Source organism: Protomyctophum parallelum, assembly GCF_964188405.1.
Source record: "Protomyctophum parallelum genome assembly, chromosome: 23".
Taxonomy (NCBI): Eukaryota; Metazoa; Chordata; class Actinopteri; order Myctophiformes; family Myctophidae; genus Protomyctophum; species Protomyctophum parallelum.
Window position 1 is genome coordinate 27,555,390 of NC_139715.1, and position 26,846 is coordinate 27,582,235.

At 41.5% G+C, this 26,846-nt stretch overlaps 1 protein-coding gene across 1 annotated transcript in view; it reads left to right on the top strand.

Annotated features, from left to right (window-relative positions):
* LOC310853979 (tensin-1-like) overlaps positions 1 to 23,515 on the top strand; it is a 128,707-nt gene extending 105,192 nt beyond the window's left edge. Inside the window, exons 22-35 of the mRNA XM_083758454.1 lie at positions 2,020 to 2,046; positions 3,513 to 3,594; positions 6,450 to 6,698; positions 7,250 to 7,617; positions 8,732 to 8,818; positions 10,707 to 10,835; positions 11,380 to 11,475; positions 12,028 to 12,105; positions 13,456 to 13,527; positions 14,988 to 15,017; positions 16,114 to 16,282; positions 17,015 to 17,083; positions 18,740 to 18,769; positions 19,201 to 23,515. Of these exons, the coding sequence (XP_083614580.1) occupies positions 2,020 to 2,046; positions 3,513 to 3,594; positions 6,450 to 6,698; positions 7,250 to 7,617; positions 8,732 to 8,818; positions 10,707 to 10,835; positions 11,380 to 11,475; positions 12,028 to 12,105; positions 13,456 to 13,527; positions 14,988 to 15,017; positions 16,114 to 16,282; positions 17,015 to 17,083; positions 18,740 to 18,769; positions 19,201 to 19,330 (1,616 nt within the window). The 3' untranslated portion in view covers positions 19,331 to 23,515. The remainder of the gene's footprint in view (positions 1 to 2,019; positions 2,047 to 3,512; positions 3,595 to 6,449; positions 6,699 to 7,249; positions 7,618 to 8,731; positions 8,819 to 10,706; positions 10,836 to 11,379; positions 11,476 to 12,027; positions 12,106 to 13,455; positions 13,528 to 14,987; positions 15,018 to 16,113; positions 16,283 to 17,014; positions 17,084 to 18,739; positions 18,770 to 19,200) is intronic.
* The last annotated feature ends 3,331 nt before the right edge of the window (positions 23,516 to 26,846 follow it).

A 26,846-nucleotide genomic window follows, 5' to 3' on the forward strand; every position in this document is an offset into this window, starting at 1 on the left:
TATTCCATAGAAAGCATAGGTGATGATATATGTAAGATATATGTAATTGGCATTACATATATCATTGGCCTTACATATTGGTGATATATGTAATTAAGATATATGTAATTGGTGAGTGCCTATGCCATAGAAAGCATAGGTGGACCCCAGGCTAGGGGGGGTCCGTGGTGGAGCTGCCCTATGCCATAGAAAGCATAGGTGGACCCCAGGCTAGGGGGGGTCCGTGGTGGAGCTGCCCTATGCCATAGAAAGCATAGGTAGACCCCAGGCTATTGGGTTACGACTCGGACGGGGCTGGGTCTACCGATGTTCACAACGTTCCACACGGCAACTTGTGTCGCTCGGCAGTGTCTCTCGTGGCTCAAGTCCGGTCGAGACGACGCCCCTCCGTCACAGACTATGGGGTAATATGTACGGATGTTTGTGTTTTCTAGGCGTGTGTACACAGTACAGACATGCCACCATGTTTGTGTGAGAGTGGGTTGTTATACTACAGATCCCACTGCCATGCTGGAAACACCTAACATAAGAAATATCATAAAAACATGACTCTCTGGTTATTATTCTTGCATTCTAGTAGCTGACTGAAGGGTCAGATTATTGGCACATTATATATATATACCGTATATATATAGCTTTATAGCATGTCCTTCAAACCTCTGTCCTTGGTTTCCTGACAGTCTTGCTACTGTCCTGTCTACACAAAACTAAATATATGTACATACGTACGAGAGTATACAGTTAGTACATACAGAATATATATATATATATATATATATATATATATTGCCATTGCACTCTAGCATATCCAACTGATAGCCTTGGTGGAAAGGGCTGATACAGCCATGCTCGGGGTCGGGGGGTCGGGGGGGGAAAAGGACAGCGATGAACCGAGTGATGTGTTTCACACACACACACACACACACACACACACACACACACACACACACACACACACACACACACACACACAAGGCATTGAACTCCTACCATGAAATGTTCTATGAGCAGGGCCTGGCTGTAAACAAGTTCTTGAGCTTAGTCCAGTTACCCTGGGTAAACATAGTACCTTTCCTTTACACACACACACACACACACACACACACACACACACACACACACACACACACAGCCTTTCTACGAAGCGTCAAAGTTTAAACACACTCACACTTTAAACTGCAGTCTTCTTAATAGCCATACATTTAATAAAACTATTCACAGAAACCGTGTTTGGAAGGCAGAGTTTCGTCCGTGTCCGATATGGCGAGCTGAGTTCCTTCTGCAGCAATGTTTCAGTGACAGTACAGTTGAGTGCACGGTGGCACTTTAGCTTGTGCTCATTGGTCAGCCTATACCGTGTTATCCATACGGCAGCTGACCAATCGGTTATCAGCCTCTCTCTCTGCCCGATGTAATAAACTCGTATGTAATAAATGCACGTATTAATTTGAAGCTCAATCATGAAATGGTTAAGCCCTTTAGCCCTATATTTTAACTCCTATATATACATCATACAACCAATAACAAAAATAGCTGATCTGCAAGCAGTATATCTATCTCAGTGCGTCGCAATTTTCTTTTTCCTTTTTCACAATAAAAATGTATTATTATTTTGAAAATATTAGAATTCTCCCCCCAAATCTCCCATATACACTTCCAAGTCTTGCGTGGCGCTTAACCAATTCTGACCGGGCACCCATTTTGGTGTCAGCATCATGTTATGCTTTAGCTATTTAAAAATAGCAGATCTACAAGCTCATATCGCGCCACCGAGTGGCGCGATACGAGCTTGTAGGTCTGCTATTTTTGAAAAATCGAAGAGCGACTGACATTTTTAGAATCTGATCTCAGGTCAGAATGGGTTCATCAGACCAGTGTGTGTCCGGCGGAAACCTCGTATGAATCTGATCTCAGGTCAGAATGGGTTAAGAATGTCTTCCCTGTGTTCTCCTTCTTCCACACATTCTACCTGCTTTTCCCCCTCTGGCTTTCTGTCCTCCGTTCCTGCCGTTCCGTCAGGCTCTGACTCTAGTGACGGCGAGCAAGGTAAGGCCGCTTGTCGTGAGAAAAACAATTCGGCACGCGCCGTACGTCCTCCTCCCGTCACAGACTGTCGCACACAAAACACAGCGTATACTGTACAATACTTTGCATTTGGCTGTTGCCCCGAAAATGCCCTTAATGCAGATAACTACTTAACTCTTCTTCTTTGTTTTTTGGTGTAGTGGCATAGCGTATAGTTACAGTATGGCCGGGGGCCCCCAGTGCAGGCTGTTTAGGCCGCACTGGCTGCACTGTCTGTCTATAGCTACGCGCCTATGCCACTGTTTTGGTGTCTCACTGCAACCACTCGCATAGCGTCTCAACAGTGCATCCCCAGGTGTCATGTGACGCGTTCCCCACACTGCTTTCTGCAGAATGCATTTGTTTTGGGAATGTAACAGTTTTTTAACTCACTTTCTCCTGGTCAAACAAACCCATAATTAGCCCTTCGCTAACCCCCCCCCCCCCCCCCCCGCACCCAAAAGCGATTGTCCACAATGCCAATCCAAATTCTGTTTAGCAACCGTTGCTGCTAAGGATGACAAGCTTTCGTCACCTCATAGCTGTCAGTGTTATTTTGCATGGCTGTGTTGTTGAACACATACACAGCTTAACGTCGGTATGAAGTTACATGATGCCACCCAGGTGATGGCAATAACACTAATCACCGTACTAGTCTTACCGTGCATTAAAATGAAAAACCCTGTCGGACGGTCGTAAGTTGATTGAGTTGGATACTCTTAACATGTCCTCTTATTTATATTTATTGAAATAAAGTAATGTAGGGTCGGTAGTAGTACCCTCACAAAAAACATGCAGTAATCCTGGTCACTAAACTGCCTCCCCCTGGCCAGCCGGGGCGCCTGATGGAGGGGAAAGGAACTGGTTGGAATAACGTGTTCCTTCCACGCGCTACGTCCAACCAGGGAAACTCCCCCCCCTGTCAGGTGTAAAAGAGTGACTTGGACACTCATGCATTGAAGGAAGCATGAGTTCAAGTCCGTTGCTCTCCCCAGGTTGGCGGAGGGTGTGTAGAGCCCAGGATCACATTAGATAATTGACACAGGGGTGACGGATGGGTTACAAAATTGTGGGATAAAAATTATAGTACAAAATAAAAAAGAAATAAAGTAATGTACATTTGTCCAGTGCAGTGCCTACTGCAGGCCTGGTTGACTAGACGTAGAAGACATTAGATTTTTAAGCTATTGCTCCTGAAATGATCGATTATTTATATGGAGAAATCCCCGTCATTTAACATGCAGAAGGAGAAGGAAAGCTTGCCATGTCGCCTCTCCTATAGCAACCATTGCTGCTAACGTGCCTATTGGACAAGGAGGGACTTGGCGAAAGGGCTAATTGCATCCCACTTCTTCCAGTTCCACGTGTTAACGGCGTGTAGTGTACAGTATGTGTACAGTATGTACAGTATGCTGACAGCTTGGATGTGGCTGTTTTTGTGTCCTCAGATACACGCTTTGTTTTTGGAGACAGAGTGCACGCCTTCAACGCCCCGCTGTCGTCCAGTAGCCCCATCCACAGTCCTGAGAGGTAGGAGTACATACATTATTTATTTTATTAAACACTTTTTATTTTTATTTTTATTTTTATTGATGCAGCAATGAATAAACATACATTACATTTTGTTGTATCCGACATGTAAATATCCCCTCCTCCCCCCCCAATCAAGGTCAGAACAAGACAAATAAAACAAAGACAGACAGTACAAGACAGTAAAAGTAATCAGTAAACTGGTATTGAAAGTACTGATGAACATAGTAAAAAGAAAATAAATAAATAAAATAAAATGAATAAAAAATAGAAAAAGGGTAAAACAGCATTTTCCATCAGGAAATCTAGGTTACATACATTGTATCCATCATTCAGTTAAATAGTAAATTGCTCTATATCCAACTGTCTACTTACTGAGGGCCTCTAACCAGAGGTCGCTCAATGTCAGATTTGGTGTGAGGTATCAGATTGTACAAGCTGGGAATATGGGTTTAAGTGAAAGGTATACTTTCCACAAACTCTATGAAAGGGGTCCAAGTCATAATGTATCTATGAGTACATACATTTATGATGAACTGAACAAGGTGGACTTCAAGTGTAGTGCTTTATTGGGTCGTCCCACTCACAGTTAACAGTTTTATTGTATTGAGTTGTGCTTGAAATGTCCTGTAATTCTGCAAACTGTTAATACATACTTCAATCAATCAATCAAAGGTTCTGTTGGGAGACTCAAACAAGATCAGTGGTTACTAGGGCCGGGACTTTAACGCGTTAATCGAGATTAATTAACTACAGAAAAAGTAATCGCGATTAACTACAGATAAATTAATTGCACCTTTTTGTTTGACCCATAATAAAGTTGTTTTTATTTGTTTTCTCATGCCCAGCCATGTAAAGCACATTTGAGTATTCATATACACACTGAAGACACTTTATATAGGCACTTGCTGCCTATATATATCACCTGCCTATATATCACTGTTGGGATAAAACGCATTTTTCTATGGAGTTGTGTGCACTGGAAATAATAAAAAAGTCCCCCCATTCTGTGTTGCCTATAGAACTGAAGGTCTTAATAAAACAGTAACATTATGAAGTACATTTTTGTGATGTCACTGAGATGTACTGATTTTTTTTCAGACCTCCAGTTCTAGGCAACACAGAATGGGGGGGACTTTCTTATTATATCCACACAACAACTCTAAGGTATATTAATGACAGTAAAATGTTGAAAATGAGTGGAATCCCGTAGTCACTATTCACTGGGATACCAAAAACATTTGAAAAAAAAAGGTTTCTCACTGTTCTCGGGTTAAATATTGATATGCGATTAAAATGCGATTAATCAAATTAATTAACTACAAAGCCTCTGATTAATTAGATTGATTTTTTTAATCAAGTCCCAGCTCTAGTGGTTACATGTACTACTGTAGTTAGGTGATATTAATAATAATAATAATAATAATAATAGTAGCTCATAATAATAATAATAGCTCAACTTTTTCTAAATACCCAAAGCGCTTTACATAAGAAAACTAGGAACAGACTTTATTCAGAAAAAAAAAAAGCATAACAGATACAACAACAGTACAAGGTTAAAAAGATGAAAGGATAACCAGACCTCAGCTGGGGAAAGCTATCCTGAGTGAGGCTTTGAATGAGAGGAGAGAGGGAGCAACTTTGAGATGGTTGGGGAGTTCATTCCAGAGGTTGCGGGGCCGAAACATAGAAGATGTTGTCCATAGTCAACATCACCCATAACTCATGCAAATCATCTACAATCTGCATCTGGTTTAAACCTGAAATATGCCCCGAATAAGCAATGTCACATCTTATTTGGCACCAGTCCAGCACCATCTTTGCTTTGTGAAAGAGCTTATAGGAGCTCATGAGCTGACCTGTAACAAAGTTGTAAGACTCTGGTCTTAAACAGATAACATAGATCAGTGCTTCTCAACCAGTGGTCCAGGGACCACCAGTGGTCTTTGAGAGGGTTCCAGGTTGTCCCCAGCTAAAAGGAGAGTTGGTAATCAAATGGAAACTTAATAGATCTTTAACTTGAGAGCCTAAAATGAAACCAAATCCCATTTGGTTTAATTTTATGCTCTCAAGAGTTAAATTATTTAAAAACAAATCTGCATTAATTAATTTACAATAAGTCTATACACTTAGAGAGAATGTAGAATACATTTTATTTTGATCAACGTTTGCCTGTTCTGTCTCCTATGTGGTACCACATCAAGGATGGAATTGATGTGGTACCACAGCATGGAATTGTGGACAAAATCGTATGCAACGATAATAACAAATGGTTCTTTAGCTTTGGGTCTGAGAGGCTAAATCTCATCAAATGGTGGTCCGTGGCTCAAAAATGGCAAATAAAACCATGGGCCTTGATATTAAAATTGTACATACATGCAGCTTGTGAATTCTGTTTTTTTATTTTTATGATCAGTACTATTATTATTTTAGATTTTTTACAAACGCAGAAAACGGAGAACATAAAATACAAACACAAGCAACAACAGCAGAATACGTATTCATGGACATGTGTATGAACACAGAAACAATATAAACCAAGGAAAGACAAGATAAACAAATAAAAATAAATCAAATTAAAAGTTTAAATTAGTTTACAGTATTTACACGACCAAACACGCAGCATCATCAACCGTATCATAATGTGTAGTAATACAATAAACAATCAAGAGGGCATTGTCTGACCATGGATCACACCAAGGGACCTGCAACATGACTGAGGAACACGTTCCACTTCAAATCATGTTTATCCAACTGATTATTCATCTTAAAGGATAACCTTAGCTTGTGAATTCTGTTTTCTTCCCTTTGGTATAACTTGTTTGTTGTTTCACATTTCTGTGGTTGTGGTGCAGGAGACGAATGGGCTCCCCGAATCGCCTTCCGGCTGACTCCCACTCCCACGCCGACCCCCACAGGCCCCCGTCCCCTGAGGGCTCCCAGGTCAGCATCGTGGGCGTGCACACGGTGCCCGGCAGCCCCAACACGCTGCACCGCACCGTGGCCACCAACACGCCGCCCAGCCCGGCGCTGCAGCGGCGGCTGGCCAGCCAGACCAGCCCCTCGCTGGCCAGACACTCGCCCGCCCCGGCCAACACCACAAGGTAATAATTTATTATTGTTTTTGGATTTTTTTACCTTAATAAACACTTAATAAACACTTAATAGACACCCGCCCGCCCCGGCCAACACCACAAGGTAATAATTTATTGTTTTTGGGATTTTTTTAAATTATTGTTTTAGTTTATATATATATTTACAGATTAAGCTTATATACATAAATTGACAAAAACTAAAACGAAGGGAACTTTTTTCTATCATTTCAGTTAGTTTTGTAAACACACACACAATACGGTTTCAGTTAAGTTTTCTTTTCCCTTTCTAGTTTAGTTCAGTTAAAACCCATTTTAGGTGGGAACCCCTTTTGGTATTAGCATTACGTCGTGCTTTAGCTATTGAAAAATAGCAGATCTACAAGCTCATAGCATGCCACCGAGTGGCGCGCTACGAGCTTGTAGGTCTGCTATTTTTGAAAAATCGAAGAACGACTGACATAGAAACAGCTTTTTCAGAAAACTGTCAGGATGTAGAAGACATTTCTAGAATCTGATCTCAGGTCAGAATGGGCTACTAACCTTGCCTGGCCAACACACAGAGCCCCCAGCAGCAGCAGCAGCCCTCTGGTCAGCCGGGGGAGCCCCCAGAAGATGGCCGGGGTGTCCGTGTGTCCTCCCAGCCCTCTGATGAGCCGCCGGGGGGGCGGCCCCATGACGGCCAGCGGTCACAGCACGCCCGACGAGCAAGGCGCGCTGTCCCGCCAGGGGAGCGCCCAGCCGCCCGCCACGCCCACCTTCCCCGTGTCGCCCCAGCTCCCGGAGAAGAGGCAGCGCCAGGCCAGCGGCGGCGGCGAGCACGAGAGGCCCGTCAACGGGGGCTCGGTCATGATGTCGTCCTCCACGCCCACCCCGGCAGACGGAAGCGGCTCACACACGCTCCCCGACCTCGCCAAGTTCTCCATATATGGTGAGCATAGTCAGTGGTGGAAAAAGTACCTCAAAGGTTCTTTACCTAAGTCAACGTATCAATACTGCAATAGAAGGGGCACGGTGGCACAGTTGGTAGTGCTGTCGCCTCACAGCTAGAAGGTCCTGGGTTCGATTCCCGCTCGGGACGCTGTGGGTGCTGGCGGCGTGTTTCCTCCTCCGCGTCATCAGTGCCCATACCCATACCGAAGGCGAGGTTGGCGAAAGGGCCTTTCTGTGTGGAGTTTGCATGTTCTCCCTGTGTCCCCTATAGGGTAGGTACCCTCACAAAAAAACATGCAGTAATCCTGGTCACTAAACTGCCTCCCCCTGGCCAGCCGGGGCGCCTGATGGAGGGGAAAGGAACTGGTTGGAATAACGTGTTCCTTCCATACGTCCAACCAGGGAAACTCCCCCCTGTCAGGTGTAAAGGAGCAACTTGGACATTCAGGCATGAAGGAAGCATGAGTTCAAGTCCGTTGCTCTCCCCTTGTCCCCATATATGGGGACTAGGTTGGTGGAGGGTGTGTAGAGCCCAGGATCACATTAGATAATTGACACAGGGGTGAAAAATGGGTTACAAAATCGTGGGATAAAAAATATATATTTAAAAAGAAATACTGCAATATAAATAGTCTATAAAGTATTGGCATTGAAGTACTTAAAGTATCAACAGTAAAAGTGCTCATTACTCAGAATGTCGCATTTCAGTTTTCAAAATGTATGATCATCTTTTGGAATTAGCTGATCTACAAGCTCATGTGACGCATTGCACTTGTAGATCTGCTATTTTCAAATGGGCGAAATATATTAGGGCTACAGTTACTGAAACTAGATCAAAATATCTAAAGCTAGACAACTAACATACAGTATTCCTTGTATTGTAGGTGAATATGAAATGTACCCATTTTGTTGTTTCTTCCTTGCCCAGTTTTAACTGAAAGTACAGTACATTTTATGATGTTTTGTTGACTGTTTATTACACCACAATATATGATATTAAAATCTTTATAAATAAATGTATATATCCGTTTAAGAACCAATTAAAAAAAAAACTAAACTGAATGTATGTGTATGATAATCACACTTCACACTTGTATCGTTCTTCAAAACAGATGGCTATCCAGACATCAAGATGAACGTCAAGTTTGTCCAGGACACTTCCAAGTTCTGGTACAAGCCGGACATCACCAGGGAGCAAGGTAATAATAATAATAATAATAAAACTTTATTTGTATAGCACCTTTCATGACATGAAATGCAGCTCAAAGTGCTTTACAGAGCAATGGAGAAGAAAAAAAAAGAAAGGCAAGGCAACGACATTAAAAAACAAGCAGTAATGCAATACAGTGAGGACATAAAATAAAAGATCAATTAAAAGCAATGTTGTAGAAGTGGGTCTTGAGCTGGGTCTTGAGGTGAGACCATAACCACCGTGACCCTGCTCTCTCCGGAGTAATCCTTATGCTTACTTTCTATGCTAAAAAGAACAAGGAGTCCATTCCGAAGAATTGGTGATTCAATAAACACAAATTATTCGACAAAACAAACGTGATCAGCCAGGGTTCTATGTCTTTAAAACAGTTTAAGAGCCTTAAACGTCAAGACGTCTAATTGCCAATTATGTGCCGGATGCCACAGAACGACAAGACGTCTTCCCTTTGGGAATTCATATTTATCCATATTTTGAAAATTCCTCTAATCTGGTGTGCAGGTGATGACCTGCACGTTACATGCATAATAGAATTACAAATTCTTTCTTTCTTTATAATGGGAGAATTGGCACTCAAAGCCTAAACTGGTGACCACCAGGTGGTGCTGAAAGGGCTATCAACGTGTCTGTAGTAACAACACAGGAGAACGACTGCTTCCCTCTGCACCACAACTGAAAGTTAAAACACAAGCAAAACAATCCCATAATACTCCTCGCCGGAGGAACGGGAACACTCCCCCTGTATTATATATATATATATATATATATACTGTACCATATAGGGTTACAGCATCTTTTCACCAAGTACAGTTAAAGCTGCCTGAAATCCGTACCTAAAATGTCCCCCTGAGATTTGAACCTGAGCCTTCCGCGTGGGTGATCAAACAAACTACTAGTCATGCTGTATTGACGTACTCTACCATGCTAATTGGCTCAAATACAGTTTTAGTCATTGGAATAAGTTCTGGGTCGCTGCATTAATTATCTCACAGGTTTCAACACGGTAAACATCATAGCCGATATATTTTCAGAAACATAAAATACATGTTGCGGATCCTGCCGACCAACCATATTGTTTTACCCGGAATCTAACGCCTGATTTATACAAGTCCTGTTACGTATAGAAAATACAAGCTCACTACGATGGGTGCAAGTCAGTGTTGTTTTTGGCAGCAAATTTTGATTTTAGTTTTAGTCATAGTCTTTGGAATAGTTTTTATTTTGTTTTAGTCACATTTTAGTCACCTGGAATGTGTTGGTGTTAGTCTAGTTTTAGTCGACTAAATGTCATGAGATTTTAGTCGACTACAGTCGATTTAGTCGACTAAAATGTATTTTGGTGGGCACTGATGCCGCCGTAAGGACTGTTTTTACACTTGCTGAAAATAGCCGATCTACAAGCACACAAAGCGTTGTGAGCTTGTAGATCTGCTATTTTCAGCATGCAACCAAGTGTAAAATGACTTACACTTGATCTCTTGTCCACTAGTCCCTTCCTAACATTTTAGTCTAGTTTAAATTTTTTGACGAAATTGTCAGTATATTTAGTCTTAGTTTTAGTCATCATAGCTTAGTTTTCATTTAGTTTCCATTTAGTTTTCTTCAGTGGAAAAAGGTAGTCGATAAACATTTTTCGTCTTAGTTTTAGTCGACGAAAACAACACTGGTGCACTGCAAGTAGACCAAGCCACAAGTAGTAGAGCTTGCAAGATGAGCTATTTTTATTGCTCTCCAACCACACGAGGTTGGTGTGCACACATGTAGAGTGGTCATCTCCACCTTCAACCAACCTTTCTCCCTTCAACGTCTTAACGGCTGTCCTCTGCTTTCTGCTGTTCTCCCGTCTTCCTCCTTCCCTTGTCCCTCCCCTCGTTCAGCCATCAACGTGTTGAAGGACAGGGAGCCAGGGGCGTTCGTCATCCGGGACAGTCACTCGTTCCGCGGGGCGTACGGCCTGGCCATGAAGGTAGCCTGCCCTCCTCCCACCGCCCAACCCAACAAGAAAGGTAAATGTGACTTTATTTTTAATATATTTTTTATCCCACGATTTTGTAACCCATTTTTCACCCCTGTGTCAATCATCTAATGTGATCCTGGGCTCTACACACCCTCCACCAACCTAGTCCCCATATATGGGGGACAAGGGGAGAGCAACGGACTTGAACTCATGCTTCCTTCATGCCTGAGTGTCCAAGTTGCTCCTTTACACCTGACAGGGGGGAGTTTCCCTGGTTGGACGTAGCGCGTGGAAGGAACACGTTATTCCAACCAGTTCCTTTCCCCTCCATCAGGCGCCCCGGCTGGCCAGGGGGAGGCAGTTTAGAGACCAGGATTACTGCATGTTTTTTGTGAGGGTACCTACCCTATGTAACTTTATGAACATATAAAAATAAAATAAATCTTAATTTCTTTAAGTCTCGGGTTTAAGGAGCTTTCCTCCTTTTTTCTTGCAGTGAGCGAGTCTTTTTCTGTCGGATTTCCTTTAGCAAACTATAAATATATCAAGTTGATAAGCAACGTTATTTAATGACCTCGTGCTTCCCGTTCCAGTTCCTGACGTCACCAACGAGCTGGTGAGGCATTTCCTGATTGAGACCAGTGCCAAAGGTGTTCGCCTGAAGGGCTGCCCCAACGAACCGTACTTTGGTGAGTTATTACTGTATGTCCCGTACATTTCAACAAAAAGATACATTTAAATATCGAAAATACTTGGACCCCTTTCATAGTTTGTGGAAAGTATACCTTTCACTTAAACCCATATTCCCTTGTACAATCTGTTACCTCACACCAAATCTGACATTGGGCGACCTCTGGTTAGAGGCCCTCAGTAAGTAGACAGTTGGATATAGAGCAATTTACTATTTAACTGAATGATGGATAAAATGTATGTAACCTAGATACCATACCCTGATGGAAAATGCTGTTTTACCCTTTTTTATTTTTTATTATTATTTTATTTTTACTATGTTCATTAGTACTTTCAATACTAGTTTACTAATTACTTTTACTGTCTTGTACTGTCTGTCTTTGTTTTATTTGTCTTGTTCTGACCTTGATTGGGGGGGGGGGGGGGGGGGGATATTTACAACAAAATGTACACATATGTTTATTCATTGCTGCATCAATAAAAATAAAAATAAAGTGTTTAAAAATATATATATCGATAACTCTGCACGTGTGCGTGGTGTGTGTGTACAGGTTGTCTATCAGCACTGGTGTACCAACACTCCATGACTCCGCTGGCTCTGCCCTGTAAACTGATGATCCCCACCAAAGGTCAGCATCATTTCCTACTATAAGTCAGGCATACTATGTCATAGCATGCCCCTCAGACGCACTGGGAGGGGAACTTTCCCCCGGAAGTTACATCAAATGGTCATAATGGTGCATTTATATGGCACGTTTATCCAAAGCACTTACAATGTAAGCAGCCTTGCCGAGCCATGAGGCCCATAGGGCAGGAGCCTATCTCCTGTTTCTGTAGCGTGAGGCAGCTTGATGTACAAGTACACCCCCTGGGACATGACGCTAGTATGTCGCAGGGACTTATACCCCCAATCCAACCCTTGATGCTGAGTGTCAAGCAGGGAGGCACTGGGTCCCATTGGTATTGGTCTTTGGTATGACCCGGCCGGGGATTGAACCCCGACCTCCCAGTCTCAGGGCGGACACTCTAACCACAAGGGCACTGAGCTGGTACTTTACAATGTGCATTACATTTATTCATCCATTCATGCACACACCCATTTTGAAGGAAACCATGCCAGGCAATTGCACGGCGCTAACCCCAGGGGCAGTGGTGGAAAAAGTACTCACATTTTTTTACTTAAGTAAAAGTTTTTTTTTGGTAGGGTTTTACTCATTGCTGGCTGTTTGAATACCAAAAAAGAAAGTAATTACATGTTGACATATTATGTCTTCTATAGCAGCTTTAAATATAGAAAATAGCCGACCAGCTCATGAATCAGAGAGTCCTTCGTCAGAGAGTTGGTTCATGAAAATACAAGAAGATATATTAGCACACTTAATTTTCTGATCACTTTTTGATGTGCACTCAAATTATGATTATATATCGAGTCTGTTTCCGATTGGGAATTCTGTTCAGTTAAGTTCTGTTCTGAGACAAAAAAGGGACTCCTGCACATCCAAAAAGACCCGTAGGAGGTGCAAGTCTAGTTAGCAGGCATAGACATCAAAAAAGAGAAAAACCTTCCAAGGAAGGGACTCCAGGGAACAGAGACGGACAACTTACTGCATCAAACTTATTTATTAGCACGACGCGTTTCGGCATGAGCTTCATCAGGTTCTTAACCCATTCTGACCGGGCACCCATTTTGGTGTCAGCATCATGTTATGCTTTAGCTATTGAAAAATAGCAGATCTACAAGCTCATATCGCGCCACCGAGTGGCGCGATATGAGCTTGTAGGTCTGCTATTTTTTGAAAAATCGCAGAACGACTGAATTTTTTTAGAATCTGATCTCAGGTCAGAATGGGTTAATCAGACCAGTGTGTGTCTAGTGGAAACCTCGTGTGAATCTGATCTCAGGTCAGAATGGCTTAAGTTCTGTTCTATCGGTATTCATCGTATTCTATTTCATTCTACAATGTCTTGTCGCTGAACAGATCCAAATGAGGAGGCCTTAGAACTGGCGACCCCCACTGATGCAGTCGTGGAACTTCTGAAACAAGGAGCAGGTGAGAACAAGCTGTCCAATATATGCTCATTTCATCTGCGTTCCGTGCGGTTTGCCTACACGTGTCAGGTTTCTCTACCTGAGCAGGTCTTCCTTCATGCGGGGAAACTACTGTACATGGTTTAAAGGTATATTCAGTGATTTCACTCAAAAAACCTTAGGTTTCGTTTTTGGCTGTGGGACCCAGCCTTTCGTCCAATCAGGATAGAGAGTCAAAAACGAAACCTAAGGTTTTTTGACCCCCAGGGGTTAACTGGGGACAGGGAGGAACTCCTTATATGGTCAGCACACTCTATAGTAGGGAGGATTATCACAACAAAAGAAAAAAATAAGTGATATTTGAATTAAGTGAAATCACTGAATATACCTTTAAAGCCCAAATGTGTCGCCACATCAACTTAGGTTTAGGTTTAGGTTTATTTATTTAGCATGTAGTACAAAAAATAGACAATAACATATCAAAGAACAAAAATACAATGCAAGGAAGGGAAGAAGCCAGCTGGCTTATTTGGAATCGTTTCCTGTAGGATGAGGTCATTGGTTTAAACAGATTAAAAGTTCATAAAGAACAGTACAAAAGTCTACAAGTTGGCAAAGGGGGCAGCTGTGCAGTAAAGAAATAAAAATACAGACTGCACAAAAAATGGAAATAAACAATACAACAACAACAAACACACAAAAGAATATATAACGTAAAACATGTAATCTACAGAGAGGAAGAAATAAGATATTTCTTTAGATGTTTTTTGAATATTGGCAAGGATAATGAGGATTTAAGTGAAGTTCCATAGATGAGGGCCTCTAAATTTGATGAAAGATTGATGTTTGGAAGTGCGACAATATGAATCTCAAAATGATCTAAAAAACGAAACAAAATGATCTCTTTGCCTTGTGGGGTAGGGGTGAATGTCAGAAGTAACACGGAAGAAATTAAAATACTTAAATATCGAATTAGATCTTTATGACTGGAATTCGTTCAAAATGTGAACGTGGTCCTGTAGTTTGAGCTGATCAATTTAAAATCTGAATGAAGCCTGTTAATTCTGAAAACTGCATTTGCTAAAAAAAAATCACACCAGTGTGAACCAAGTGGTGCAACTCCCGTGCATCCAGCAGGTGGCAGCCATGTCACATACTTCTCTCGTTCCATGCTCACAGACACACACACAAACACGTACACAAACACGTACAGGGCATTGTAAGCTGCATGTAGAAGTGGTTTGCACCACTTAAAAATGTGCGATGCATAGTCGCTTTGCAGACAGTTGGATTTTAAATGCGTGTTCGAGGAGTTACTTAGACAAAGAAAACTGATTCTCTACCACAGCTTTCTTAGAGATGTATATCTAATACGTCTTTTAGAGTTATTCCTTTTACTTTTTAATGAGCTGTTTTAAACGCTGTCTCTTTGTAATGTGTTCCTAGTTTAGCTGATCACAACCTATCATCTTTACATTACAGTAGCTCAGAAAGCTCCAGAAGAAGCACATGGTAACTATCAGAATGCACGGTTTTGCTGTATCTTGTCTGGCAATTATTTTTCAATAATTCAATCCTGTGACAGTCAGCATGAACTTGGAATGCCACGATGTCCGCTGTTGAAGCATTATGATTTGTGTTTCATGATTAGCGCTAATGCAGTCTGCAGACTGTTGTGTACTGCATGCCCCATTCTATACATTCACACTCCAAAGATGGTGAGATTAAACATTGCAATTGGCTGCAGAGGACTAACATCATTGGCACAGCACTACCTACTACCTAGGCTCCACGACATCTACACCACTCGCTGTACGAAAAAAAGCCCATAACTAAAAATACATTGCATGGATGCACCTGGGACGTATCCTCAGTGATCTATCCTGAGGTCAACGGTGTTTCGGGGTCTTCCTCGGGTCTCCCTCACTCAGGCGACCCAGCCGGGGTGATCAAGTTCCGACTTACGTCCCAGTAGCTACCCTCAATCAGTAGTAGGGCAAAACCAGGGCCACACAATCCGTTGGAACTACTCCAGAACTACTCTGCCAGGGCTGGGAGGTACACTTCTGGTGCATGGAAGGACAAGGCTCTGTGCGTTGTCTCCTGTCCGGGCCCCTCCTACGTCTCACCAGGTCCACTCCTGCTCTCACCGGGCCCAGGACCTGTGCGTTGCACCAGAGTCCCAGCACCAGACAGTTCATTCAGGAGTGGTGGGCAATGGTTCTGCAAGGAAATCAAAGACACCAGCCATCCCCGCCCATACCCTGTTCCAAAAACGCTACCTGCGCATCAAATCACGCAACCACCCGTCTCAGTAACAGTTTTTTCCCCCCCAGGCAGTCAGGCTGCTGAACAACTCACCTTGAACTGTAATGTCACTTTACATTGCACTTATAATGCACTCTCACTACATTGCACTTTCTTTTTTTTGTGTTTGCTTGCACTATAGTTGTTGTGTTGTGTTTGTCTTGTATATACTACTAGTGCATATTGTCTTAAGACTGAGAGTGCTCGGAGCACAATTCATTTCATTGTATTCATACACTGTATTTTATACATATGACAAAAATAAACCCAAACCTGTTCCAATGCTGATCTGTCTCTCCAGCCTGCAACGTCCTCTACATCAACTCCGTGGACATGGAATCGCTAACGGGCCCGCAGGCCGTCGCTAAGGCCATCGGACAGACGCTGGCCACCAACCCTCTGCCGTCAGCCACCACCGTCCACTTCAAAGTGTCCACGCAGGGCATTACCCTGACGGACAGTCAAAGGAAGTGAGTATAAGAATGACAATAATACAACTGTTTGTATACACAGTAGCACCTTTCATGACATGAAATGCAGCTCAAAGTGCTTTACACAGAGCAATGGAGAAGAAAAGAAGTCCACCCGTGTGAACTTCTGTGAAGTGAGGGCCGCTCTTATCATGCAATACATCATCTCATTCCGGGCCAATCGCAATTTGCGTCCTCGCCTTTGTCGTCAATGTTTGTGTTCACACAAACACTCAAATCTGGACATAAAGAAAAGCAAAGGCATAAATTAAAACAACATAATAGCAGTAATGCAATACAATGAGGACATGAATAACAACAGTTCATTTTAAAAGCTCAACTAAAAGCAAGAGTGTAGAAAGTATGTCTTGAGCTGTGTTTTAAAAATGTCTACAGAGGCTGCCTGTCGAAGGTATAGTTTATTCCATGTAGAAGCAGTACATAAGTGTGTGTGTGTGTGTGTGTGTGTGTGTGTGTGTGTGTGTGTGTGTGTGTGTGTGTGTGTGTGTGTGTGTGTGTGTGTATATATATATATATATATATATATATATATATATATATATATACACACACATTCAATGAGTATACTGTAAAATGTCTAACTCTGAGAGCTTAAAAATGGAACGAAATGGACCCTAACATGTGTACGCTCTCAGAGATGCATGAATGCTGAGGGTTTTTACTTTGAGGTAGCTGAAAACGTGACGGTCAATCTCTCTCTTTTGCCCTCAGGATATTCTTCAGGCGGCACTATCCAATGAACACTATAACCTACTGTGACATCGACCCGCAGAACAGGAAGTGAGTCTTTGTAAATGAATGGCGGGAACAGCTTCTTTTGCAGAGCCTGGGTTTCGATGGGCGCTGATGGACTGCTTGTTTCGCTGCGCCGGCTACTACTAGTAGGGCGGTGTTATATAACCTCACAAAGACTATGCCTAAACCATAGACTGTAAAAAATATGGACAAAGCGTTCCCCGGGTCTAACATGGACGTAAAATGAAGCCTGTAATTCCTTGCAATGTAAGTCGCCATATTTCTAGATCAGTTTTGGCCCAGCTGGCCATTGGCTGTCTCCGTTTTGGCCCAGCTGGCCATTGGCTGGCCCAGACAACGAGGCGGGACTTCCCCCCCTTACTCTTCATTGGTTTTTATTTTGACTCGAACGGGGGGTGGCTCCCGTTCATAGACGGTAACGGTAGCCACGCCCCTCAGAACATACGCGACTTTATGGTCATTTTTTTAATAAATGGGACCATCATTTTCCAAAAAGAATAATATGACATGATAAATGAGACTTTAAACTAGTGACTGGAAGCAGAAAGTATTCATGACCATGTTTATTAAGGTAATACAGTCTAGGTGAAGTTGGGCCCAAATACATGGCCTCTAGGAGCTGGGTTTTTTTGGGCCCAATGACAGCGCCACAACAGGCCATTATATGAACTTTCAGGAAGTCCCGATTTCCTTAGTGGCTTCACAAAATATCTGTCTGACTGCCCCCCTGGCCTAAACCCAACCCTACCCTCAGTAAAGCTATGCCTAAACCTAACCTGTAAAACAAGCGCCCCCTCAGCGACCATCGACTTGCAAAAAAGACTACCTTTTAATGGCAGATCCTGGGTTGTGCATTTACTTAAGTACAGTTTTTACTTTACTTGAGTATTTCTAATTTCCAGTACTTTACTTCTACTTCACTACATCTCAGAGGCAAATATTGTACTTTTACTCCACTACATTTATTTGAACACTTTAGTTGCTAGTTCCTTTGTAGATTTTGATTATTATTACAAACGCCATATCGGCCATTCGAAAATAGCCGATCTACAAACAAAAATATTTGTATACATTTGAAAACTTGAAATGGGACATTCTGCATAGTGAATACTTTGTACTTTTAGTACATTTTCATGCCAATACTTTTGTATTTTACTCAAGTACATTTTGAATTCCGGACTTTTAGGCCTCACTCACACCTTTCGATCTAGCATACAACATTGATGCATGCTAAATGTAAGCAAGATGTAAGTGTCATGGCCGCCCCAATGCATTTCCAATGGAAGTCACATGGTTTGATACAACATTTTGGACTACAAGCTGTTGTATGGCTTTCGGCTGTGTTTTGACTGCCTCCCCCTCCCCCTCATACAATACAAATGTTGTGTCAAACCATGTGACTCCCATTGGAAATGCATTGGGGCAAGATGTATCGCACCCTTTGTATACAACAAGCATACATACATCAGTCTGTTGTAAAGGTGTGAGTGAGGCCTTGTTACTTGTAACGGAGTAGTTCTACATTGCTGTATTGAAACTATTACTTAAGTAAAACAACTGAGTACTTTTTCCACCACTGGTAACGTCGTGAAGATGAACACAATGGCTTCATTAAAATGTCCTAAAATGTCCCTTGACTTTCTTTCTTTCTTTCTTTCTTTCTTTCTCCCTCCTCCTCAGATGGGGCAAAGACGCAGGTGGCTCAGTCAAGTAAGTGTCGACATTAAAGTTGATAGTAACATATTTCAAAAATATAATTTCATCATTAGAAATAGGGTTATTGACCAAGTAAACAACATCTGGATGCATGAAAAAACGCGCTTGTTTTGCATCATAAATCACGGCGTGGTGGATAAATCAGTGTGGAACTGTGTACGTACATGAACACGTATTGTACTTTATACTCATTTTTACCCTTAAATCGTTGGAAAAAACTTACATTTTTAACAATTCAATACCCTATAGCTACAGTTCCAAGTAAGTCCATATGGAGAATCCAATCGGAGCTCCTAACAAACAGTAACATTTTAAAAGTGGTTTTTCATACATAATTGCGTTTATTTTTATTTAAACAAGTTAGCCCTGTTCCATTATACTGAAAAAGTTTTTTCTATAATATTTCTCACTGTTAATCCCGACAGACTTTTTGGATTCGTGGCGAGGAAACAAGGAAGCACAACAGACAATGTGAGCCACCTGTTCGCCGAGCTGGACCCCGCCCAGCCCGCCTCGGCTATCGTCAACTTCGTATCCAAAATGATGAAGCGATGAAAACCCCAAAAATGGCCGCAGCCATTCGGATACTTCTCCTCGTTATTGGTGTCTTTGCTTTTGCGGAGGACTTGAGGATGTCCTTTTTTTTTTTTTTTTTTCTATTCCCCCCCCTCCGCCGCCCCCCTCGGACATAGTTTGTTTTGGGTTTCTCTTCTATATTTATTTCTCTCGCCTTTGTTCTTTTTCAAAGGAGGATTTTTTTTGTTTTAGTTTGAAGGACCTTTTAGTTTGAAGGACCCAGTAATGATGTAAAACGTGGCGCCAGAGGACGTGTGGCGTGGAGCCGTGAATGTGACGAACTGGGAGGCCAGTGAAGAGAGTTTAAAAAACAATTTAAAAAAAAATGTATCAGGGTTGACCTGTACAAGAGGACGATGCTAGCTAACGGCTACAGGAGTAAAACTAAGGCTAAGTTACCGTGGGGGAACAAGCAAAGGATTCAGCGATGCTTTCAGGGTTTTCCTTGTTTGAGTGATTTACCAAAGGTAGTGCAAAACAGATGGAAGTATGAGATGGTCAAATTAAGCCATTCTTTTTTTCCTCTCTTTCTCTCTCTTATCTCTCCCTCCCTCTCTCTCTTTCTCTCTCTCTCTCTCTCTATCAATCTTTATCTCTTTTCAAAAGAATGAAATCTTGAACAAAAAACAAAAGAAAAGAAATTTGATTTCTTCATAAACTTTTAAGTCTTCAGGAAGAAAAAAAAGCAAAGAAAAACAAACAAAAAAAACAAAACAAAAAAGTCGGCCTTGACGGTCCATAACAAAAGAGAGTTCTGAAGACGACCTTATGCATGTTAGCTTGACCTTTAAGCTCTGTTCTTCTACCTTCAACATTACGTCATTTTGGTCAACCCCTTAGAGTGGGCGTGGGCGTAACCCCAGGCCTGTTGCGCGAGGGAAAGGGCTCCGCAGTGACAGTGACACCATGACTGATCTACACTTCCGCATAATGCAGACCGAACCCATTGGAAAACAAACGCCACTCTAAGGTCACTGCACTAAAGATCCAAACAACTGCCAAAAAAACACACAAAAGAAAAACGGCGCCATCGCTTACCACGGCCTTCCTTCACCACGGCCTGATCTCATCTCACTCACTCAGCACCTCTGAATGGATTGAAGTGGGAGTGCTCTGGGGCTGCAGAGCCCCCCTCTCTCCCTCCCCCCTTTCACTCCTCTCACTGTCTCATACTCTTGGGCTTTTTGTCATGGCAGACGGAGAGGCGCCTCTTGTCCGCATGATGGCGCCATCAGCCAGGGTTGGATGATCCCTGCCCCAAACACATGCACACACACACACACACACACACACACACACACACACACACACACACATGCATACAATCAAACACACACACACACACACACACACACACACACACAACCTTTCTCTGCCACACATAGACTTGCCCATCGCCTCCTTGCTTGCTGTTGTGGATCTGCTCACACGACCCTGCCACCGAAACACACTGGAAGAAGAAGAAGAAGAAGAGAAAAAAAAAGAAAATACCCAGGACTGGTACCAGTTACCTGGAACTATGCACAGTACTGCATGTTGTAGCCCCCAATGCAACCCCCCTCCCCCACTCCCACCCCCCCACCCCATAGCTACATTAAGCATCACGGAACCCATCCTATGCTGTGTGCTACAAAATGAACTTTAGACGAAACTTTTAGACAAGTACACCAAGATTGTATGACTTGTCAGAGACTGCATGAAATAGACAACATTTTTTGTACTCTTCTCGGGAGTCCTAAAAATAAGTAGACAAAAAACCATTGTTGAATTTAGACACTTGGTGGTGAGATGCAATATTTTTACTGTCCTTGTCATTTGTTTGGGTTTGTTTCGTTCTTCATCTTGAGCCAGGGTTACCTTTCACTGTATCAAAAGACGGTCTAGTCTTCATTTTTTGGATTCACGGTGAACTTTGCCATGTTGTCAACTTTACATTTAGATAACCTTTAGGGATGAAAAGATGAGGAAAAAAAACTAATAATACAAGGAGTTTCCACACTGTGCGCAAATGCCTGCTTGTTGAACACATGCTCAGCCATTCACAATAAGCTAAGAAGATTGATATTGATATAAATGTACATAGATATACTACTTTGAAAGGTGACATAGCGAAAAAGTATTTATTTTTGTTGCTTTGGTCCCCTCATGATTACTCATATATACATATATTGTACAGTCTAGATAAAGAAGATTACCTAATGGGTTGGGAAAAAAAACAAAATATATATAGACTTATTTTGGCTAATGATTTCAAAGTCTGACGATTTTGAAATGTGTCTGAATATATGGTGTACATTACTTTGTACATGTTTGTTTTGTTTTTGGCTCGTCACGTTGAATCATTTTTTGTGTTCTCAGAGATCGAGGTAGGGCATGGGAGACAGACGCGTATGGGACGGGTTGCATTAAACGCCTGATTTATAGTTTCTCGTACGACCGTGTATAGTGGCTGTTTGCGGCGTGCAATGCCGTCGTATGACTGATCATACATTAAGGCATTTTAGGCAAAAAAAGAAAATGCCCTGGCGGTTTGCAACGAGGATAATTATTGATACCGTATGAATCGAGCGATGCATGTTTTCCAGTAGTTCCGAGAAGTCGATGAAAAACTGCAGTATATTAGACGTGTGTGGATTCATAAGGGAAGCACAGGGAAATAGAGATGTTTAGAAGAAGCCAACCTCAAATGCAATATAAAAAACAGTCGTATATATGCACCCATAACGGTTACATTATGATTTGCCAAAGATTCAAACGCATCTATGCCAACAATAACGCTTTTTTTATGTACAAGAGAAGTCTTCTTGTTGAGCTTCATTACAAAAACTCAGTTATCAGCCATTGCTGTAGTTCACTGTCAGTTTTTTCACGTACAGTACACGCATATCTCTCAGCTCTAACAACTGTACAAATGCAACTTTAATCAGACCCACCCAAACCCCCTGTTGTACATTTGGAGAAGTACTGTAATTGTCACTTTGATGGTCTATTAAAGAAGGACACCAAAGTAGTATTTCAGTGGCCATAATGTGTCACACAAGCAAAATGATTGCATACTCTTTTGTACCTGCATTGTATACAATATGTAACCAGGAAGAAACCTTGAACACAAGGCCGGGGGCCCTTAGATTAGGGTATTCAGTTTAAGGTGGGCATAGGGTTTGATATTCTTATTTATTTACTCCTGACTCAGTTCAACGTTAGAACACGGGGGCATTTGAAGTATACAAAAAAAATAAAAAATAAAGCACTTATATTCACATTGAAGAATTAGAACAAGTTTCAGATCAATGTCTGGAACAATTAGAACGTTTTTTTTTTCCGCCATGCTAAATAAACCTCTCTATGGTTTTAGATTTTGGTCCAGTTATCAATCCCAGACCGCCAAAAGGTGAATTCTTCTCCGGCCATCGTCTCGAAAGTTGCATTTTTAAACGCAATGATTTTATTTATTATCCTGTTATTATTTATTCGTTTTATCCATGTTTTTCAAGGTTCTCTTTGTTTTATTATTATTGTTGCATTATCACATTATCACAGTTGTCAGTGTTAACCAATGGGGGAATGTACGGTAACGCTTTACTGGAAGCAAAGAGGTGCAGCTGTATACAGTGCACTGAGGGACGTTGTAATGCGTTTATGCTCTGGCGAAAAGAAAAAAAAAGGTGACACGTGACGCGTCAACACCTCATTCAGTTGAAAACACATCGACGCGGCATGTCACGACACCTTTTTTTTTTTTTTTGCCAAACAAAGCATAAAGATTTGCCTTTGCCTATGATATTGCGTTGAAACAGAAAAGATTTTGTGAGCTGGACATAACATTTTTAGTCTGTTGAAGAAATTGCACCATTATAAAATAAATAAAATAAACATGAAATCTAAATTATTACAAAGGCTCACACGAGTTTAATTTGCAGAGTGTGTGCATTGCACCTGTTGGCTTTGAGTAAAGAGTTACCTATTTGTTTTAGCGAAAAAGACGAGATTGCTGTGACTTGTATGTACAGATGGGACTTGTTGTATGAATGTGCTACAATGGCTGTACAGAAGGGTCCCAGGTTTCTTTGCGCTTATCATTTATATTATATTGTTATGGCTTACCTGTTCCTAAGGAGAGAAAAAAAACATTAAAGCAATACAAATCAGTTAAGGTAAGTTATATACACTTGTGTTTTCGTTTTTCTTGGGGGGGGGTGGGTGGAGTGGAAATGGAACTAAGGGCCTTTGTGTTAGTCGCATGAACAGTCATGAAAGGTGAATTATTTAGAGAGAGAAAAAGTACTCAAATGTTTTATCAATGCAACAACAACTACAATACAAATGTATTGTTAATATGGAATTTAATGTATGTACCTTCCTTAAGTTCCTTCTGATGTAAATCGCTGAGTGATTGAACACTGGGCTTGATTTAATGGCAGCTGGTGTCACAGCGTTCAGATGGACAGGCAGGATCTCACCCTGCAGATCTCAAAGGCGTCGTTTCTCATTGCTGGAAAGGTCTAACCTGACTCTGCCAGATGGGGGCGGTATTGGGTAACCATGTTCCCCAACACACAAATTTGTGTAGCAAGCTTCTTGGATCTGGCAGCGTCAGGTTACGTTTAAAGTAAACTGGTCACAACTTTTAAAACGAGGTAATTATCTGGTCCACTCACTGCACTGGTAAATCTGCATAGTGGGGAACACATTTCAGGCTGATGGAAGAGAATCACAATCACGTTGGTTTGGTTTGGTTTCAGCCAGTGTAGACTGTAAGGTTTCAGCATTGTTTGAACTTGTGAATCAACACCGCCCCCATCTGGCGGAGTCATGTTAGAACCCATTTGCCAGAGTTAACTTCTGAAGTTCTGAGACAAGTAGGCCTACTACAGTATAAAATCATTTTGTTTTATTAAAAATGTCTCCTTCAATCAAGTACAGTAGCAAAAGAGTATAGATATTGTGAAATGTGTGTTAAAGTGTGTGATTTATAAACAAAACTCCAATATTACAATATTACAAACAGTGCTACATTACGCAGTACATTACAAAAGAGCTGAAAACCACAATATTCCGTGCTCAGCCCAGAGAAATCAATGTGTAATAAAATAAAACCTATTTCATTTAGTTCAGATACAGTACATATACAAAGTGCAACATACACAAATACCCTTTATATCATTTATCATTACATTATACATTTATTAGTTAATATGCACAACATTTTGCAATGCTGGTTCCAAGGTGAGACAGTGGTGTAAACACATTAAGACATTCTCTTCCGTTTGGTCGAAATATTTACCGACATACATGTCAATAATATTGCATCATCATGATGATGACACCAGTTGGATTTAATCGCAGGGATCAAATAACGAATGCATCTTCAGGGGGCGCTCTGTACCAAGACGATCTGACGACGAGCTGGAAGAAAATGTATGGTGTGTGGTCCTGCTGATTGAGCTGAGCAATCTAAAATACAAAAGAACACGTCTTCAACAACTATGAGATGGTGTACTGGTCTGGTGATCAGGATCTCAACATGCTCTTCCATGTTCAAGTCCCAGATCTCCTAGTTCAATTATGGTCCTGGAGAACTTTGAAATATATATATTTCTAGTAAAGTGCACGAGCCAAGTATAAATTCAACACTGCACAAAGAAGTTAATATCACTTTTCTCTCTGCACAATTAGCCACACAACGTCCAAGTCAGAGTTGTCAGACGCATGCCAAACACTCACTCAGCAGTCTCAGCTTACTGACTCTAATTCAATGTCTTATGATTATGAATATAATTAAATGTAAATGTGTCTTACTCTTATAAACCCATGGGGTTAGGGCACTTTGTGTGCAGAACACGAAAATAAAATAATCAATCAAAAATAAATACTTGCTACCTCCCACAATGCAGTCTGCTGTTCCCTTTGAGTAACAACATTGATACAAAAATAAAATACAAAAAAATAAAATAACAGGAGATTCCACTCAGTGATAGAAAAACCAATGTAGCTACTGTAGAAAGAAACACTGGTTCAAAGTGTAACCTTGGCTGGGAGTCGAACCCCGGACCTCGTATCAACTAGGCGCATACGTTACCAGTGGACTAAAGAGCCAGACCTGAGGAAGAGCCAAACCTAAAGACACCAAGCACATACAAATACATTTGTCACGTTTTAAGATATTTTAATATAAATGTTTATTTAAAGACATTTAGTTATAATTATTAATTCCATCGCTTAATTGTATCAAATAATTAATCCACTAAAGACTAGGCCTAGTTGTAATAATTAATTCCATCTGTTAAATCCACTAAAGATATAGCTGTAACTTATTAATTCTATCACTGAGGAAATCTCTTACATTTCCGGCGTGAGCGGACGTCCATACGCCGTTACTACGCGGTCCAAGAGAGAGACGGCGTATCAACGTCGTGTGCACGGCGTGTCGGCGTAGTTCATTTTCAGGTCACTTTCAACTGTCTGAAAACACAAAAATAGTCTAAAACTGTCCGACGGCGTGAGCGGACGTTGATACGCCGTTGATACGCCGTCCAGAGAGAGACGGCGTATCAACGTCGTATGGATGGCGTGTCGGCGTAGTTCATTTTCAACTGGACAACGTTGGCGCTGTTCACTTTCAACTATTTTTGCTATGATTGATTGTTGATTTATTTTTGATTGATTCTTTTATTTTCGTGTTCTGCACACAAAGTGCCCTAACCCCATGGGTTTATAAGAGTAAGACACATTTACATTTAATTATATTCATAATCATAAGACATTGAATTAGAGTCAGTGAGCTGAGACTGCTGAGTGAGTGTTTGGTATGCGTCTGACTTGGACGTTGTGTGGCTAATTGTGCAGAGAGAAAAGTCATATTAACTTATTTGTGCAGTGTTGAATTTATACTTGGCTCGTGCACTTTACTAGAAATATATATTTCAAAGTTCTCCAGAATTGAACTAGGAGATCTGGGACTTGAACATGGTCATGGAACCTCTGTGTTGAGAGCCTAATCACCGGACCAGTACACCATCTCTCATAGTTGTCGAAAGACGTGTTCTTTTGTATTTTAGATTGCTCAGCTCAATCAGCAGGACCACGCCATACATTTTCTTCCAGTTCGTCGTCAGATCGTCTTGGTACAGAGCGCCCCTGGTGACTGTAATAATGTATATGATGATGAATTGAACAATGTGGACCCTGTTGTAAACAAGTGTAATGCTTAATTGGGTCGTCCACTCACAGTTGACAGTCTTTGTATTGAGTTTGTGCTTAAAATGTACTGTAAATTCTACAAACTGTTAATAAATATTTCAATCAATCAATCAAACACCAGTTGGATTTAATCGCAGGGATCAAATAACGAATGCATGCATTTCAGGGGGCGCTCTGTTATCAATATGATAAACATAATATAAGTACAACACCCGATCCACACCAATAAATAATAGAATTTCCTGGCTTGTGGAGATTCAAAATCACACCCTTGTGAAGTGATCAGGGGCGCTAA